The following is a 14,817-nucleotide window of genomic DNA, read 5'->3' as shown; positions in this document are numbered from 1 at the left end:
AATGCCTCTGACTACTTACAGCTTAGAGGTCATAAGATCTCAAGATTTCGTCTAAAATATTGAGATTTTTCAATTTTTAACGAAGCGTGAAGACCCCCACTGGGGGTCATTATGATCCGCTATGTAACAGAGAAGTTTTTGACAAAATATTGGATATGTACCTCTAAGCTGTAAATGGTCAGAGGCATTAGTCCAAAGTGCTCTGCTCATTCCAATAATAATCTGCTCGGTGTTAGTATTAATTTGAAAATGATTACGTTTTTAACAACTGCACTGCCTTTAATTGGTTTTCAATTGCCTTTCATTTGTTTTCACAAGGTTTGTGACATTGCAAGCACGTCTTGTACTTTGTAGACCTTTCATAAAGGCTAACAGTGATGCTTATGTAGCTATGACTGCCTTCATGTATTTTTAGGAGCAATGCACATATTGGAGTTAACTGTTTGACCATCAAACCAAAGCCTTTAAGCTAGATGCGATGCGCTTAATGCTCTGCAAACTACCAATGTGTATCTGAGAAAGAAGGACTCAGACATATGGTACAAACCTGCAATCCCACCAACAGACCCACTTCCAACTTATTCAGTGAGCTTCGCCACAGATTGACTGGGTTAATGGGGTTGCCTAGTAAATAAGCAGTTCTGCACTCAAGACATTTACTTAGCCTAGAAAGCTTATCTTGTGGTTTCACAGAAATGTGCTGTGGCTCTTAGGCCAACAGTGACTTCTGATGTTTGGTCTCCAAACCATTAGGGACTGTACGATATTTACCGGGGAGGGGGGGCCGGTCGTCCGGGGGTAGCGTAAAAAAATTTTTCCTAGGCCCTCCCCCAGGTGTGAATCATAGAGAGTGAAATTTTGTATGGGGAGGACGAGATTTTGATTACAAATTTTCCCCGCATGAAGCGCCGAAGGCGCCACTAGAACCCGAGTAGGCCCGGCTTTTGGGCGGGGGGGGGGGGGCGATGTCCCCCCCGGAAAACTTTTAGAATTTCAACCCATGTTTTGCATGTTGAGGGGCAAATTTGGCACCACAAATTTCGCTGGTACATCGAGCTATTAAAGTCGGTAACGTTACGGTCAGTCAGTGTAATCGAAATAAATCTAGCCTACCTTTCGTCCACGAACTTCTTCCGCGTCAATTTTATTACAAACAGGGAAACACTATTGCCAAGTTACGTGTGGTTTTCAATTAACTTTGGAGGGACATAGATATAAATGTTAAAATAGTCCTTGGTTTAAAAAAAATACCAAATTAACATCCGACATCCACGCCGAGAAGTTTGAGCGAGTTGCGAGGCGGGACCAGCGGGTCACCTTTGCCGACGCACGCACACCACTGGGATGGGTGCGTTGAACGGCGAAAATTAATTTTCAAAACCTTCCGACAAGCCTTCCCTACATTTTTTTATCGGTATCGTTTCGATAGCCGCGATTGACACGACTTTAATCCATGTAATTTGGTTGTGTAGTCCAGTTTCGCCGATTCTGGCGAAAATGCAAGATTTTGAAGAGGACTGTGGGAGATTTGGGCGAATACATTTTATAATAATAGGGATGGATATTATTGGAGCGTAAAATTCTGCCGATTCCAATGACCAGCAAATCGCTACGACATGTATGGGACAGACGTTAATCATGTTTTGAAAGTGTATAAAAACGTTGTGGACTTAAAGGGATCTTTGACAAAATTTTTACCTAGGCCCTCCCCCAAATTAAAATATTTTTCCTAGGCCCTCCCCCCGGCTCAAAATTTTTTTCCTAGGCCCTCCCCCCTCAGACGACCGCCCCCCCCCCCCGGTAAATATCGTACAGTCCCTTAGCCTCCTAAGGAAAATGGGAATAAACATGCACATCTGGTCACAAAAATAGACTAAAAACGACTTGTTGTCATGCCAAATTTCTCCCAACTTAAAATTTATCATGTCAAATTCTCTCTGATAGATGAATGAGAGAAGTTTCAAAGATAAAGTTTTTTGGTCGACAGCTAATTTAAGACTTTTTACTCTTTTGGCTGCTGGTGTTACAGCCTTTATAAGCACAAACTATAATCAGGTAATATATCATTGTCAGCAATGACCTCAAGCCAGTCTACAACAAAGTATGTCACATGGGGAAAAGAGATAAATGTCACCAGTAAATATCACCTGTCAGAACAGATAAATTTATCATCACAAACTGAATGCTGAAGAATTTTTATGGGTTTTTAAAGTTTCTGTGGGATCTGACCTGAATATGGCCCTGGGAGCTGAAGACAAACACATGTGTTATGGGACCTTAGACTTCATGGGTCAGGTCATATGATCAGACACCCCATATAGACACCAGTAGTCAGTAGTCTTCCTGCGCTGTTTACACAACACATAACAGGGTTCTAAATTACTGTCCTGTACCATTAAAATTCCAGCGACTTTTCCACTAACTAAGCTAATGCTAGGGTACATCTGTAAATCTCAAGACAGTTGCTGTGTTTTTATTTCCACGGTGACCATTTCATTAACCTTTTATATAATAATATATGACATCTGCACATTTCACGAAGTCCTGGCAAACTAAACTTGCTAACCTCTAAAAAAATTGGAACCTGGTCTCCCCTCCACAACTGGAAACATCCTGCCTTCCAGTCCCAACTGGGTCACAAAAACAACATTCTGGGTCATACTGTGGTAGTCTGTCAGACTACTTTCACCTGCATGGTTTCCTGATACCTTTAAATTGTCTGGCCAATTATTCAACTATTCTGACCTTTCTTCATAATTTATATCATATTTTTTTCAGCCTTGTTCTTATTTAGGGTTCAGCCAGGGAGGGAATCTATTAGAGGCAACCTACAGGCCATAGAGACTGGAGGTCATACAGAAGTCACTGATCAAAACAACAGTACCATGTGACTAGTGTACCACATGCCCTGGCTCTGTGCATAAACATGTTTCTTGGGGCAAGAGGGCTTCTCTTTAAATACATTCAAATAATTTGGCAGTTTCTGCTACATAGAGAATTGACAGAAAATATTTCTTTGGAATGGCAATTTTTATCCAAATAAAGTATGAAGTAATTTTCATAACAAACTTGACAAACATCAAGGATAAAATCAATTCTCCCTGCATCAAACTGTTACATATTTATCTCCATGGGGTCAAATGCCACCTGTCTCGAATCCTTCCAAATGCATCAATGTCATGTTTTCTTACTGGTCAATGATACAATGTACTTTCTGCAGTTCAGAGGGCCAAGATTCACCCTCTAGGAAGGTCTACATGTAACAGCTGTTCACAGTCTTTCCTGTAGCAGAGAAAATCAGCCATGTCTGTGATCATTAATCAACAGGAAGACTTTGATCAGATGCACAGGACATCTGAACTGCAACAGCTGAGGGCACCATAACATTCATATGTTATGTATTTATGCATCTTCTATTAGGTCTTCTAGGAAGCACTCACTGAAGCAAAAAAACGGAGGTCAAATGCATTCTCTATTCATATTACTATTACATATCAATATATGAAATGGTGTTATAACAATATAGCCTTGATAATGTTGTGTAAACTGTAAGGATAAAATACTTACTAAATACTGTACATGCAAGTGAGCTATCTTTGATATATGACATCACCCACATCCTGGATATGCTAATGACATGTAAAAGCTTTATCAGCTGAAATCTTTACTGTCTGCCTAGAGGGTATGCATGGATACAATAACAGGGAGAGTAAAATGTTGTGATTGATGATGTTCAAAGGCAGTCTCATATATCAAACAATGTCCACATACATGTATTACCATTGGAAACTGTACACATAAATGTATATACACTAAAATAATTTCAACCTCACCTGAACATTGCATTAAATCTTATTTATATTGCCAACTTATTGATAAGCCAACTTAGTTTGTAAAACACTCTTTTTTTTAGCAAATGCATTTTTGTCACATTATATACATGTCATTTACTGGGTACTTGTAAAACTTGAGTGCTTATATCAAAATGGCTTGATGTTTGCAGTCATATGTCTCTCCGAGGTTATTTGTTGAATTACTTGTTGGCTTACCTGTTCATTCTCCCATGATGTGTCAACAAACAAGCTAATAATTAAACTGTTATCAGTCCGCCAGACCTACCTTCACCTATGCTTACGTTAATTGGGCCATGTATGTAATAGGACTGACAACAATATATTCACTTGTTTCCCCCTGACACACTTGTGCAGGGTTCTTGACTGGTATTCTTTTCACTGTCTGGACCTCATCCGGTCTGTTTTGTCAACAAAAACATTACCTGTATGTCAAGGACAGCTTCATTTGCATAAAAGGGTATACAAGGACCACATTTTTCTTTACCAGCATCATCAGTGACACAGTGCATATGAAATCAATGTTTCATAAAATATAATGTTTCCAGGCCTTTACAAACCTGCAATACTTCTATCTATCTTAGAACCTACACAATCAAAGTACTAGTAATCAGAAAACACACTGGGAATTGTGATACTTATTACTATGGTATAGCAAAAATGCAAACTAGCACCATACACTTTATCATGTGACATCTGGTGTTTCTCTACCACAAAGTCTGAATTCTTCAAGTGTCATCAGTTGGGCCATGTGCCAACCTTTCAGAATATTTGGGACGTCAAGAATACTGGATCCTTGCCCAATAACATATTCACAGTTTTATCCATGGCATTCTCCTTCTGAACAATTAGGTAGGATAGAAAGTTGTCATTATGTTACCTAGTTCCATTGCCTTTGCACAGGTAGTGCAAGGTTTCTGCCTCAACTTTCCGTGTTGTTTTGCTTCAATAAACACAGAAGCCACTCAAAATGACTGGCCAACAACGGATGACCTACATGACTTGAATATTCATTAACTGTTTGCCGGATAAAAAGTCACTAACCACCTGTAACCTACTTCCTTGTATTGTAAGCTGAGGCTGAGACATATTTTGGTTTGGGATAAATAAATTCAACCAGTTTTGCAAAGCCTGATATGAACAGGGTCTGAGAGGAGAGGCTATCAATTTCAAACATACAAAAGAGAACAAAACTTTTCCCTTTCTCATGTGAATTCAAATATTTATGGGTTCACCACAAAGTGGTGAAACCATATTGCTTTTTCTGATGTTTCTTCTCCTCCTTCTTCTTCTCCTGCCATTTCTTTAAATTGATTCAGCTTCTTCATTTTGGGGCCTATGGACCTGAAATTTTGTATGAAGGTACAGTGGGCAAATACCCCCAGGCGTTTTTTAATTTTTGTGATACAGGCTTTTAGAATGGTTTTATTTGAGCTTCTTGGCTGTGTTATAGCAAATGTATTACTGTGTCAGTGTGCCAAGTTTACCACGTTTGGGCATGAGTCATCACAGTGGAATGCAGGGCATCAACCAATAGGCATGCAGCTTTCCTCTATTCTTCTTGCTGATTGGCTGTTGGGATTTAACTGGGTTAAGTTGTATGTTACTTCATACTATAGTTATATCAATGTAAATCATTGTTTTCCCTTGTGTTTCTCATTCTTTCCCTGCCATGTCGTAAAATGTGGTGAAGCCATCGCTGTATTTGCTCCAAAGCAAATGTCGGCCTTTCTAGTTATCTTTGACTTTCCATCGTTCATGCATATAACATATAGTGCATAGTGCACAATAGGAACTCAGATATTCTGATAAATGGGAACATCCAGTTGTCAGGTCACTTGGTCGATGAGCCCTTTTGGCCTCGACCTAGAAAAAGTATTGGGAAAACAATTTGGAAAGGTAATCTATTTCCAAAGGATTCAGACCCCTGGGAGTTCAAATGTAATTTACCTACATTTCAGACATTTGCAGAGAATGTCATCATACAAACAAGATTTTAATGAGATCACTAATCCAAATTTCAAGGCCAGCATGTTTTAATACAGTGGCAGCCAGTTAATTGCAAAACGCTTATAAGAAAAAGTCTGCTAATTGAAAAGAATTGTGAAAACCCAAACCGTTTCCCATTGACACAATTGTTTATCACGCCCCTTATTTGAAAAGCCAATGCCGGCTATTTGAAAAAAAATTGTCAAGTTGCAACACATTTTCAACCAAAAACATGCCAAACAAATCACCAAAATCGGCGGAAAATTTCTTATATCAAGACATCAAGCCGCCAAAAGGGACGAAGTTGTCTGTTTTGAACCACAAAGGAGGCCGAAATTTACGTTGATCGAGCGGTCGGGCGCACATCGGCACTACGTAATGAGAAGCGCGAGCCGGTTCATAGCCGCCAAATGCGGCATGCTTTTGTGTTCTTTTAGCCTGTTTATTCCAAGAACGTTTAATTTCTCATACAACTCATTTTTTAATCATCAAAACCATGTCTCTACTTGTGTACTGCGCCATTATTTTGAGTTTATTTCGACTGCGACACGGCGCTATCGCCGCATCAACACGCCAAATGTGCCGCGAAAAAACACCGCATGGAATGATGGGATACTGCTACCCACGCCGCGTCCGCCATCTTTGTTTACTTCCCTGAACGCTAATGCGAGAGATCCCCGTCAACTATCGCAAATTTCCATGTAACCTACGGACATCGTGAGCTAAAAAGTCATTAACATTGAAATGAACAGTTTATTGTTGCATTAGTTACGATAATTTTCGTGTGCTAGCCGGAGTTTCTGAAAATTAAGCGATCGAAGCGATCCTTTGTGAATTGTGCTATCGACTGCTTTCATGACGATCGTCTGCATTTTTGTCTGTACGCTACTTGATTGAAGTTTTCCGTTAATCAAACTTTATTTTTTGCTACTTTCGTGATGTAAAAGTACGTACAGGCTGAAGATTGTGCATGTATTCGTTGCTTGTTTTGTACGTAGCAAACGTAGCATAATTTGTTTATTCGTTCGAGTAGAGCCTGCCGATAGCACATGATGTCTAACGTATCGCGGCGCTCTTCCAGTCTTGGAAAAAACGAAAAAAATACGTGTGTACGTCAACGAAAAAAATTAAAAGCAAATTTACCGATCTCAATAAAGTTCACTGTTTTTAATGCGTAAATGTGACTCGTGTTTGTATTCTTTGTGTCGTTATGTGTTCGATGCCCTGTCCACCCCCCACCCCCATAGTTTCAATGAAGGCCGAGAGTTTGAGCCTCAGAGTCTCTTAATCGGAAAGGCCAGGTATTTGAAAAAAATGTGCTGACAAATTGGCTTTTCAAATAAGCGGCTTCTACTGTACCAATGTCCTATTTGCTGTTCTCATTTTTAAACATGCAAAGATTCACAATGCAAGAATTTATTGCCATACACCCAGCAACAGGAATGTGTAGCCACCTGAAATTCCAGCTAAGTTCCTTTTCTGCACAAACTGCAGCCTCTAGTATAAGACTTGTCCATTGAGTCCTGACACCTGAGCTGTTTTAATCTATTTTACTCAGGCTTTATGCACAGCCAAAACAAGTCTTAGCATCAGTTACCATTAGGCCTGCCCTGAACAGCCCTGCCCATTTTAAGGGCAGATCAGATGTCCGAAGCAGCCATTGAGCTGCAGAAACACCCATACAAACCAACTCTTTTGTTCATTTGGTTATGGGTGGAACAGAACACATCATGGGGTCACAAGAGTAAACCCCATCAAAACCTGAAGGGTAAAAATAACCTCAAACCACAGGCCAACAGAATGCATATATTTCTTTGTGTTCTAGCCTTCATACAATATTTCCTTACACATGCATATTTATGCAAAGGGCACATAAACTCATTCCATTGCAATTCTTTAATTTCTTAACAAGTTGAACTAGAAACATGACCATTTTTACATAATGAAAGCACTTTGTATAAAAGAGCATGTATTATGCACAACTGGAATTGGGCAGTTAGGAAGTTACGGAAATTTACATACCAAAATAAGAAATAACAACATGTTTTGAATAAACAATATCCTTACAGCCCATCACAAGGCCCTCATTCATAGTATAGTACTGTTATCCTATACCTTTGATATCTGTTCTGTATGAAGTCCTGTACAACACAAAGATGGCCACATGTTCAGGCCTGTCAGCACATCGCTGATAAATCACAACTCAAGTCACAAAAGACAGGATCTGCTGACTTGACACTACAAAATGACAGGGAATTGTTGTCTTCTCCACCAGCTTTCCATTGAATTAGTGAGCATTGAGGACAGGGGTCAGTTCTTTTATCACAAAAGCTGGAACTATTTGTGCAGTGCCATGTCAATTTTTTTTGGTACAAGCTGTGCAAGAGAATGTCACCACCACTGTGAAAGTAATGATGTTTTTTGAAAAGGATCCAACAGTGGAACTTACCTTCCCATAGATCTGCTTCTGTGAGAGGGTGCTGTTTTTAAATGCAATATCATCACTTGAATGAATCAGAACAAAAGCTTTTGAAATGTAGAAAATCCTATGGCTTTCACCTATTGTGTTGTGAAAGGACGTACATCAGGTTTTGACTTCTTCGAGTCATTAGAATTAAAAAAACCCAGGAGATGTGCACTGCAGGGCTCAAAATACCAGGTGAATGTGCACCTTAGCGCACCCCAAATTTGAAGCTGTGCACCCATTTTTTTTCTGTGGGTGCACCAGTGCACCCCAAATATTTTCATAGGTTTACATATGTTAAGAAAAGATGTTAAAAGGATACAGCGTATCCTTAACAACAATTACATCTAAGTGTCAGAAAACTAATCAAAAAATTGTTGTAGTAATTTCTTTAGGAATAAAACATAATTAAAGTTTTTGCTGAGTCCGACATTGTACTTATTTTACTTTATACGGTGCGCCCCCCCAAAAATTGGGTGAACCAATGCACCAATGCACCTATTCCAAAACATTAATTTCGAGCACCGCACTGTCAACTAAAAAAAACTTAAAAGCCACATAAAAGTTTGCCTCTTTTAGAAATAACATGTATGCTAACAAAATAATAACAATCAACATAGTTGTGGTTACATTGTGTGGCAGGTGTGCAAGTGAAGGTTATGCCTGGGGGACAAGTGGCCTGTTTTGTTGGTGCCTGGAGGCAAAATTCCCCCACTCAAAACAAGTGCCGTGCCACGTGGTCAGGGAGTTGGGCTTGTTTGGCAACAAAGTCCATCAGTTTGTGCGCGGTCAGCTGACCTGAGGAAATCCCGCAGACGACAGCAGAAAAACAACACCTTGCCATGACGAACAGATAACGACTTTTGTCACAGCAGCGTTAGGAATTTTGACGATGCCTTCGCACAATACCGACAGCAGCAAGAGTAAAGGTATTTAAATGTACGACTTCGCGTTTGCATGTCAATAGATGTACCGCCTGCATGCTGAGCCCCACTGCTTTCTAGCCACCGCGTGGCGTGAAAAACATCCAGTCCTGTCTGGACATGACATAACACCATATTCTCCCCACTTATACATTACAAAAACAATACCCTGCAGCTGACACAAGTTTGTCAGCAGCCAACCTTTAGACAGACTGCGCTGCACGTATTATTGTTTACCTTTCTTGGGAAGCCCCCGTCCGTAGGCTGTGCGGGACTTGCGGTCGTATCTCGGCTTGGATCGGCTCAGTTGGCTGACATTGACGCCGTTGGTGGATGACAACTGCTGGTCTTCCTTGCTAGGGCTTCTCTTCGCCCTACGCTTGGCCTTCAGCTTCGGTCGGAGGTCGTTGAGGTTGGGAGAGGCCGCGGGAGACTCGGAGAAATTCTCATCCACCTCCCCTTCGACCTCGCCATTTTGTTGGAAAACTTCCACTTCAGGTGAGAGGACGTCCCCGCTTGCCATCGTTGTTGTTGCGTTTCTGGAGGCTAACAGGCAGAATACTGTGGCAAAACACGGCTAGCTAGCTTTTCTGGAGATAGTGACGAACTAAGGAAGGCTGAACAGAAGAAAAAGAGGTGGTGTGAGGACAGATACTACGGAGACAATATAGAAACACGACTTTACCACTGGAAAATTTTGGCTGATGTTTGTGGCATCAGCTCCGCCCCCTCACGTGACATTTCTAACATCTTTCTATTGGCCAATTTGTATTACGACATGGAGACTATGAACCAATAGAAGCTCATCCTTCCTGGTATCCAATCAGATCTTCTATTTATGTCACGTGGACAATGACGTCTTCGCTTCTATGTTTACAAAAGAAATTGGTAAACAAAGATGACCACATGTTTTCACAAAGGGGGCGTTTTTCTTCGTAAGCTGTTTTGTTTTCTTCACGGCTGTTCAGAACGTCCAATGACAAATGTAAAATGCATCGATTGGAAGTTTTGCGTTTATTGTCAACCAATTTTTTCAAATGGCTACGCTTAGTTTTGAGAATGAAGGTGCACAGCGCCCTGAGCTCATGTTACACTCGCACAACGTCCTTGTAGTTACCCTAGATAGGGTTCTGCGGTCATTGACCTACGAATTCCAGCCTAATCTCGATGTTTCCTAGCGAAATCCTAGTGTCCATGTTTTGATGTCAGCTCTATAGCGTTTTCTTCCGCGATCTTGTTTTCTCCTACCAGAGGTTTGGCCGTGAGTGTATAATTTGCCATCATCTGACGTTTTGACTTTTTGAGACACAACTTTTGACAGATAATAACTAACGTTAACGTTAACGTCATTTTGGGACAATTTGTTGTGTATCTATAGCCTTACATCAGGTCGTGGCAGCAAATAAAGCACATTACTCGGGAAAGCATCAGGAAGCCTGATAACAGAAACCAGCCTGATTCCATGAGAGAGTGCACGTATTCAATTCCAGCGTGCTTTAATGCAGCTGTACGTTTCTTTAAGTTAAATTTACAGGCGAATTGGTATCTAGTAATTCCCTGTGGTTGTACGGAAAAAAAATTATATTACATTGACGGCAAAGGGCCAAATTATGTGGTCACTTAAAATGACGTGGTAACTTGATGTGGATACTCTGTTACGTCAGGGACATACTAGAGATAATGGCCTTGGTTACTAGTACGTTAACGTTTGTTCAGGAACATGGTGCTAGCCAAGAGCCATCCCTGAAATCAAGAAAACACAATGAAAGCTAGAAGCAATTCGCTCAACTTTTTTTTCAGTTGTTATCAACCCTGTTTTCTGTTGTTGCTGTTGTTTAAATTTGGCTGTTTAAACATTTAATACTGTGTACTTGTAGCCGTCTCAGGTGGTCACACTACCACCCTGAACGGACAACGTGACCGACACGTGCAATTTCTCACGGGACCGTACGTAACTGTAACAATCATCAGAGTACAGTAACGTTACATGGATACTTAGCAGTTTAAACTGTTATCAAAGTTACGCAGAACGTATATAACAATAATATGCAAATAAGTTTAACCAACAATTATCTTCTAATTTGCCGTGTGCCGAGTACGTAACTCAAATCAGATAAAAACATTTTTTTCAAATTGTACAAGTATACACAATGTTCAATGGTCTTCTATAATTAAACTTAAGATTTGGAGAGTAAATAACAATTGTTTGTGACGTGACGATTAGGAAGATTTAAGAGTTAACAACCTCCATGGAGTAAGTAAGAAAATAATAGTAATGATATCGATGGCCAGGCAAACAATATTTTCTTCTATCTACCCATTTCCGGAGAAACTCTACTCTCCAAGCAGAGGTAGGGTCGCTCGGTATTTTGGCAGTATTTTCGCGTTTTTAATACGTCTTTCTACTTTTACGGTTTTTCTCTGGTCTTCCTTCCCGTAGGGAAAATACTGCCAAAATACCGAGCGACCCTACCTCTGCTTGGAGAGTAGAGAAACTCCCCAAATAAGTTTTGACGGTTGTGAAATATCGACTTACGCATCTGTTATTTTTCGCCGCTGGATATAAACACTTGCTTGTCCTTGACACTGATATTGTTTTTGATAACTATCGCTACATTTCTTTGTGCCGATTTAGTTTGATAATTTTACTTTTCGGTGCTAGGACTTCGCCGCCGCGTCTAATTTCCTCGTAATTCTGAGCACTCCGAGCGCTATACAAAAGCGTTATGTCACTCGATGCTACCTGTTTGTATACTGCTGTAAAGGGCGGAAACTCGGTGAAGGTCGCCCCTCGGGTGGCCTTCCCAACGGAGGGTCTGCAATTCCTCAAACTAGCCGCAAAAAGGGGTCAATGACCTCATATCTAAGCTGATTTTCCCAAAGAGCCGTTGGCGATGGTGTGGTGCGGTCCACGTGTTTTCATTCGTAACTGAAGACAGCGCTAATTAGCGTTCGCGTGTAGGACTGGGAGTCCTTAGCTTATGCCAGGGGTATTCTCCACAGGCTGAGAGCCTCTAATAGACGACTGACACAGTAATCATAGAGAGTGTACGATGGCTTTCTTGTCAAAACAAAGCAAAATTAAATACAGTTTTGAAGTCGAGTTGAGTCGCGGCTTTTACTTGAGGTGAAATTGAGGCTAGCTGTGAACCGGGTAAGAACACTTGGAGTACTATTCATATTTTTATACCCTTAATGCTTTTGAATTTTGTGTTTCTCTAACATATAAATCACGTTTTCATGTCAGATGATAACTTTTTTTTCTCGTTGCAACTCTAAAAATTCAGATTTTATAATTCCCCTGAATATATGAGCTTAAAAATCACGTTCCCGGCTCTAAGACGATGAATGGAAGGATTTTGAGTTTTTTTTAGATCTTGGTGCGTATTTTTCGTGTGCTTGCAGGTCAATGAGTTAGATAAATGCATGTGCGCTGTCGTATTTCTGGTGCTTTTCTCGCGCCCCATCTAGCGGGTGTATAGCAAAGTACACCAGTAACAGTTATGAGCTACAGCAGCTCTGTTCTGAAGATGCCCCTCTTGTGGAAAATTTTTCAAAATTGGCGCGTTCGGGAGTAAATACACACGCTTGGCATCGCATTTATATACAAGTACATTTTTTGTACAATGTTACATTGGTATTGGACGTACATGGTTACATGTAGAAAATGTTTTGTCTGGTTAAAAGTTGTGAATTTCCTCTTTATTCCATGCCTCTCTTTCTAACAAACTTCTCGGTCAGGGTCCTGAATAAATTTCCATTCTTCCTGCACTTGGTCGGAAGATATGCATGTAACGTTACAGTGTACTCTAAATCTAATATGATGTCTGTCACAAGATTACGCTATTATAGTATTGTCCAAGCAAGTTCATTGCTATGTACTTATGATACGTATTGCAAGGAGGCGCTAATGATCCATGGAAGAGATAGGCTGAATGGATTAGCCTGGGTACCATCCTACTTGTATGCCGGGGCTCCCACACTCGCATCCCTAAGAAGTAGATGCGAGTGTGGGAGCCCCAGCATACAAGTAGGATGGTACCCAGGCTATGAATGGATGGCCATGACGCTCAAGTTTGTCAAGAAGACAAATTTCAAACAAGAAGACCCTATTCAAAGTATTTATTGCAGCAGTTACTGTAATGTTACCTGATGTAATACATAGTACAAGGTAAGGATCTTATCTTGTTTGAGTTAATTTTCTCTTGTTTGTCCCTTAAGACATGCATGTTAATTGTTAACGTAAATAATGTATGTAAATATGAGATCGTTAACAGGATTTGGGAGAGCCCACTAGATAAACCTCCTGGTTTCTTGGGCTCTAGCATGTATTTGATTGTACATAATTTCTTTTTATACCATTACTTTTTTTATGTGCGAAAGAACAATAAACAAATAAATAAACAAAAGGAATACCTTGCATTTGTCTTGACATATCAAAAATGAATGAAAATTGTGCCTAAAGCAAGTCATTGTCCTCACAAGAATATTCCTGAATATTAGAAAATAGGCACACAATATTTTAATGCAACAAACCCCAGGTGTGCCTACCTTGGGTGTTGCATCAGATCTCTTTAAATACGTTTCTTTAAAGTGATGGATAAAAGCCACCTGATGGATAAAGGTACTAGTAGTTAATCTCGGAAAGTTATAAAGTTGCTGCAGCTGAAACTCAAAGAGATCTTAATATGCAGCGGTACTCAGTCCATTTTCCAGCGAGCTCTCCACTGAGCTGAGTAATGGCTGAGCACTTCTTCTCAGTGTCAGTACTGTCTCCTGATCTAGAAGTATTGCTGTCTCTGAAGATTTATAGCGATCACGTCCTCTCATTAGTCTGTCTTGGCCCTTGATCTGACACTTAAAATTTCTTCTAAAAGCCATCTCCAGCTTGAGTTCTGGTTTCAGAGGCAGCAGGAGTTTATCCTTACCGATTACCTGCACTCTAAGTCTTATCACACCACTTTGGCTTGTCACAAGGAGAAGCTAACTTGCTACCATGGGACTCTGCTTCAGCCTCTAAGAACAGCTTGGATACATCCATTATTGCCAAGTCAAAATGATGACAGAGTACTTCTCCAGTTTGATCAGTGAGGTGTCCAATAAGGCTTCTGAAATTAACATGAACCCTGAGAGGATTGATGTGGCGGTTTCTGAGCTGCATGTTTGAAGGAGACTTCAGTGCATGCACTAAACAGAAGATACGACTTGTGATACTAGCAGAGCTAAAGCATGTTCAGCACAGTTCACGGAGCGGAAAAAAGGATCAGCACATGTACAGTATCTGGGGATGGCTGAGGTGTATGGAGTAAACTTGCTGGCTTGTTGCCATTTAGAATACTGGGGTAGATGAGATTGGAAATGGATAATATGCTTCTTCAAATTGCATCTTTTCAGGAAAAGCTGTACATGAGTACTATTACATACAGTCACTTAATTCAGGCCCCATCAGAAACGGTCCTTTGAGTTCCCATGTCTATTACCTTAATCAGTGCATGCAAGCTTGTACAGTATACAGACATATTTGTTATGAGCTAGAAAAACATTGGGTGGAAAAATTGCCATGTTCAACAAATTGTTCTGTAGGCACCTT

The 14,817-nt window shown here is 40.4% G+C and overlaps 1 protein-coding gene across 4 annotated transcripts in view; it reads right to left on the bottom strand.

Annotated features, from left to right (window-relative positions):
* Positions 1-9,949, bottom strand: part of LOC109485275 (programmed cell death protein 4-like) — an 18,801-nt gene extending 8,852 nt beyond the window's left edge. For all 4 annotated transcript variants that reach the window (XM_019788773.1, XM_019788775.1, XM_019788774.1 and 1 more), the window contains exon 1: positions 9,465-9,949. In XM_019788773.1, the coding sequence (XP_019644332.1) occupies positions 9,465-9,750 (286 nt within the window). In that variant the 5' untranslated portion in view covers positions 9,751-9,949. The remainder of the gene's footprint in view (positions 1-9,464) is intronic.
* Positions 9,950-14,817: the final 4,868 nt, after the last annotated feature.

Source organism: Branchiostoma belcheri, unplaced genomic scaffold, assembly GCF_001625305.1.
Source record: "Branchiostoma belcheri isolate BF01 breed outbred unplaced genomic scaffold, Haploidv18h27 scaffold74, whole genome shotgun sequence".
NCBI lineage: Eukaryota > Metazoa > Chordata > Leptocardii > Amphioxiformes > Branchiostomatidae > Branchiostoma > Branchiostoma belcheri.
The sequence above is the reverse complement of the archived record's forward strand: the minus strand, read 5'-3'. Positions and strand labels throughout refer to the sequence as shown.